At 50.3% G+C, this 5,144-nt stretch overlaps 1 protein-coding gene across 1 annotated transcript; it reads left to right on the top strand.

Moving 5' to 3' along the window:
• The first annotated feature begins 709 nt into the window (after window positions 1–709).
• FZD10 (frizzled class receptor 10) lies at window positions 710–4,814 on the top strand. The gene has a single exon (XM_083590240.1). The coding sequence runs from the start codon at window positions 1,833–1,835 to the stop codon at window positions 3,594–3,596; it is 1,764 nt and encodes a 587-aa protein (XP_083446366.1). The 5' UTR covers window positions 710–1,832; the 3' UTR covers window positions 3,597–4,814.
• The last annotated feature ends 330 nt before the right edge of the window (window positions 4,815–5,144 follow it).

Below are 5,144 nucleotides of genomic sequence, written 5' to 3'. Positions count from 1 at the left end.
AAAGACTAAAAATAAAACGATTATAACCTCAAGGAACAATTGTGTGTCATCCCAAAGCTTGCCTTCTGCATTTACCAAAAGAAGTTGGATTTCCTCCCCAATCCGTTTTAAAAATTAAGAAAGGTTAAGACAGCAGCATCTCTTAGAGGTGGCATAGGTGTTCGAGAGAGGAATTGCCCACTCAGCCACGAAAATCCCCGGAAGGCTGTTGGCCAGGCACTATCTCTCAGCCTACCCTACCTCGAAAGAATGTTGTATGGATAAAGGGGGGGGGGCGAGAACCATGCACCCCCTTTCGAACTCCTGAACAACAAAATATGAGTCTGAGGTTTCAAAAGCAGCTTAAAAAACCCCAACCAGAAACTTGTTTGTTACAACAAATGAGGAGAAACAGAAGTACGACTAGGCGGGGAGGAAAGGCAGAGAGAGTATGAAAAGTTTCAAGAGAGCAAGAGAGAGATCGATGGTGGGGGAGATGTTTAAGAGAGGAGAGACGAAAAAGAAACTTTAAAAACATCGGCACTGATCGAGGGAGGACCTCCAGGGTCTTTCCAGCGGTTCTCCCCCCGCGCACCCCGCTTTTCTTTTGAAAGGCGTTCCGAATGATTGGAAAGTAATCACCGTGTCAGTTTCACCTTTTCTCATGCAAAGTGAGTGTCGCAGGGAAGGCGGATCCTAGGCTGTGTGTGTGTGTGGTGTGTGCGCGCGCGTGAGAGAGTATCCTGGGCTGTAAACGCCTCCTCCAAACACAGCTGCTGCAAACCCCAGGAGTTAGCCTTCTGAGAAAGAGAGAGAGAGAGCGCTTTTACGCACGCATCTCTGCGCCCCGCCGACCTCTCGCTTTGGGTGGAGGGGGAAAATATCCGACCCAGGGACGGTGCGCGCGTATTGCGGAAGGAGATTCGGTGCGCTCCCCCCCGCCAACCCCCGCCGACAAGCTCTCCTCGCCACGGCGCTTCAGAGCTCGCCTTCCCGTTGCAATCGGATCTGTCTCCTCCCCGCCTCCCGTCGGCGCGCAAGACCCGCCTCCTGGGGGAAGGAGGGAGGGGAGCGAGCGAGCGAAAAGTGTGGAGAGGTGGGATCGTCCGAGGCACAAATCAGAGAGAGAGAGAGAGAGAGGAAGAAGAAGCTACAGACCGAGGGGAAAGAGGAGCTTCCACGCCGCTTTGGGGACATGTGTGCGCTGGAGGTGCACTGATCGCTGGGATTTCCCCTTTTTTTCCTTTCCGTTTGAACAAGGAACTTTGCAAGCAAGGGGGCACCCACCGTTCCTGCGATCGTGGTCGGAGGAGATGGAGGAAAGAGCGCCTGTCGCCAAGAGACCCCTTGCAAGGACCTAAAAAGAAACGGCAAGCCCCCGCAACTTAAGCTTTCTCTCCTTCGTGCTGTAAGTTTGGTTGCGGAGGGGGTGGGGAGGGCTGAAACGGCGAGAGGGTCCTTCTCTCCCGGGTCTTTACTTTTCCCCGGCGCCGCCACCGCTTTTGCCCTATGGAGCTCGGAAACTGACCAGGATGGACTTTGGCCGGAAGACCTCCGCTGTTCGGATGCGAAGCTCTTAACCGGAGTTGAAAGGCGCTATTACGCTTTCTTTTGGGGTGGGAGGGTGAGAAGGGGCTGCTATGCTGCTGCCCCACGTCGAGTGGATCGGGCCTGTCCCCTTCTGGGGAGGCTCCTGGCGAAAGTTGGGAGCGACGGTGGCCGGGGAAGGGGCTTCGGAAGAGCTGGTTTGACACCACCAGCCGCCGCCGCCAACAGAAGCAGCCTTCTTTCCAGGCATTTTCCGAGACGCGGGAGCCAGGAGCGCGGTGGGTCGTGGCGCAGCGTCGGCCAGCATGGGCACAGCGCGGAGGAACTCCCGTCGGACTCTGGGCATTGTCTTGCACCTGGTCTGCTCCTGCTTCGGCATCAGCTCCATCGACATCGACCGGGCCGGGGACGGGAGGTGCCAGCCCATCGAGATCCCCATGTGCAAGGACATCGGCTACAACATGACTCGGATGCCCAACCTGATGGGGCACGAGGACCAGCGCGAAGCAGCCATTCAGCTCCACGAGTTTGCCCCCCTGGTGGAGTACGGCTGCCACGGGCACCTCAAGTTCTTCCTCTGCTCCCTCTACGCCCCCATGTGCACGGAACAGGTCTCCACGCCCATCCCCGCTTGCCGGGTGATGTGTGAACAGGCCCGCTTCAAGTGCTCGCCCATCATGGAACAGTTCACCTTCAAGTGGCCCGACTCCCTAGACTGCAGCAAGCTGCCCAACAAGAACGACCCCAACTACCTATGCATGGAAGCACCCAACAACGGCTCCGAGGAGCCCCCCAGGGGCTCCAGCATCCTGCCCCCCATGTTCCGGCCCCAGAGGCCCCAGAGCGCCAGCCACGACTTGCAGCAGCAGCACAAGGATGGCCTGGGGAGGGCCACTTGCGAGAACCCCGGCAAGTTCCACCACGTGGAGAAGAGCGCTTCCTGCGCCCCGCTCTGCACCGCCGGGGTCGACGTCTACTGGAGCCGCCATGACAAGCAGTTTGCCATCATCTGGATCGCTGTCTGGTCCATCCTCTGCTTCTTCTCCAGCGCTTTCACCGTCCTCACCTTTCTGATAGACCCCCAGCGCTTCAAGTATCCCGAAAGGCCCATCATCTTCTTGTCCATGTGCTACTGCGTCTACTCGGTGGGGTACATCATCCGCCTCTTCTCTGGTGCCGAGAGCATTGCCTGCGACCGCGACAGTGGACAGCTCTACGTCATCCAGGAGGGCTTGGAGAGCACCGGGTGCACTCTTGTCTTCCTTGTGCTCTATTACTTTGGCATGGCCAGCTCCTTGTGGTGGGTGATCTTGACATTGACTTGGTTCCTGGCCGCTGGGAAGAAATGGGGCCACGAGGCCATTGAAGCCAACAGTAGCTACTTCCATCTGGCGGCCTGGGCCATCCCGGCCGTGAAGACTATCATGATCTTGGTGATGCGGAGGGTGGCTGGGGATGAGCTGACAGGCTTATGCTATGTGGGGAGCATGGATGTGAATGCCTTGACTGGATTTGTGCTAGTCCCTCTGGCTTGCTACCTAATCATAGGCACCTCCTTCATCCTCTCTGGCTTTGTAGCTCTGTTCCACATCAGGAGGGTGATGAAAACTGGTGGGGAAAACACGGACAAGCTGGAGAAACTCATGGTCAGGATTGGGGTCTTCTCGGTCTTGTATACGGTGCCAGCTACTTGTGTCATTGCTTGCTATTTTTATGAGAGGCTGAACATGGATTACTGGAAGGTCTTGGCCATGCAACAGAAGTGCAAGGTGAACAACCAGACCAAACACCTGGACTGCTCGATGAGCCACTCTATCCCAGTGGTGGAGATTTTCATGGTCAAAGTCTTCATGTTGCTGGTTGTGGGGATAACCAGTGGCATGTGGATCTGGACCTCCAAGACCTTCCAGTCCTGGCAAAGCGTTTGCAGCCGGAGGCTAAAGAAGAGGACTCGGAGAAAACCAGCCAGCGTGATTGCAAGTAGCGGACTTTACAAGAAGCCCCAGCACTTGCCCAAAGCCCACCATGCAAAATACGAGTCGGCTTTGCAACCCCCTACCTGTGTGTGAGCAGAATGTATAATAATAGTAGTAGTAGTAATAATAATAATAATTTAAAAAAAGAACAGCCATGGAGTGACCCTACTTTGAAAGACTCACATGCACTCACAATAGTGCTCGGAACTAAAGATTAACAATAATAATGAATAAAAAAAATCTTTTTAACAGTGCTATTGTCAGATAGACAAAATAGCCAGTGAAGGGGTAAAACTGAAATGTTTAAAGTCAAGATATGGGGGATAAAACAAGGGTGAACATGCTTAGGGAAAAGTTTTTAGTGCAAGGAAAACTGATGGTCCCTTATTTAAAAAGAAAACTAATTTGTTTTTAATGGTTTGGGTTTTTTCAGCCCTCCTGAGTTAAAAGCCATGCGTAATGATTTGTATGTATACTGAAAATTTGTTTTCGTTTAGATTTCTAACCAGGTAGAGTTAGAATTTATAGAGCAATGGTTTTTGTTTTTTTTTAAAGAGCTTGAAGGAGAATTGTCTCCTTTTAGGTAACCAGCCCTTTGAGAGTAGCTTTTGTTCAATCGGCACATTGTCTTTTGAAAACAACTTCTGTTCTAACTTTTAAGAAATCCTTTTACCAAACACTTCTCATCCTACCTACTAGGCATGGAGTTTCTAAAAACAGGTTCAATGCGAAAAGCTCACCCCTGCTCAGTTGCTTTAAAAAGTCCTCTGTCTGACCCAAACTTAGTAAAAAATTATGTGCAATACAGGTTCCTACCCCCACCCCCGCTGCCACACACACAAAATCCTTGCCAGGACATGAAAGGAGAAACAAGTATTTTGCTGTACATAAAGGCAACAAAAGCGATCTCTAAACAAAAGAACGAAGGGGTCTAGTCCTTAGAAACCCTTTAGTGTTACTTTTTTGTGGCTTTTTAATGGAAATCAGACACGTTTGGACTGATTTGTGGAAAAAGAAAAAGTGGGGAGGGTATCAATTGCAAAGGATCCAGAAGGGTTTATTGACTCTTTCTATTGTTAAACAAATTTGGATGCTGAATAGATCAAGAAGCACTAGATTATTTTTTATTTTGTCTCTTTGTTGCATATGAGAGGCATAAACTTATTTGTGGTGTGTGTGCGTGTATCGGAGAGAGAGGTGGAGAAAGTGTATGTATATATTATATATATATTTGTAATATACAATTATTTTTTATGCCCTGTTATTTTATTAAATAATAATAATAAAATGTGGCCTTTAGTTTGATGATAATGTGTGTCCTTAGCATTCTGTATTGATGGGGTTTTGCAGCAAATAAAAGAGGTTCGCGGGGGGTTGTGAACACTATTTAATGTGAAGAGATGTTGACCATGTTAATTTATCTCATTCAAGGCCCAGTTGCAGGAGGGGAACATTTTATTTCCCAAACACCAAATTCTTTCCTCCTCTTGCTCCTTCCCCAAGACATGCATTGCTAGGGTCTGTAAGAAACTAGGTTATGTGAAGGGACTAATTATCCATTCTGGTTGTAAGTCCATTTGGGAATGCAGGCGATTATAAATGGAGAGATGGTGCCCTCCAGATGTTGGTGGACTACAGCTC

This window comes from Podarcis filfolensis (genome assembly GCF_964270895.1).
Source record: "Podarcis filfolensis genome assembly, chromosome: 16".
Lineage (NCBI taxonomy): Eukaryota > Metazoa > Chordata > Lepidosauria > Squamata > Lacertidae > Podarcis > Podarcis filfolensis.
This window is presented reverse-complemented; position numbering and strand designations above follow the sequence as displayed.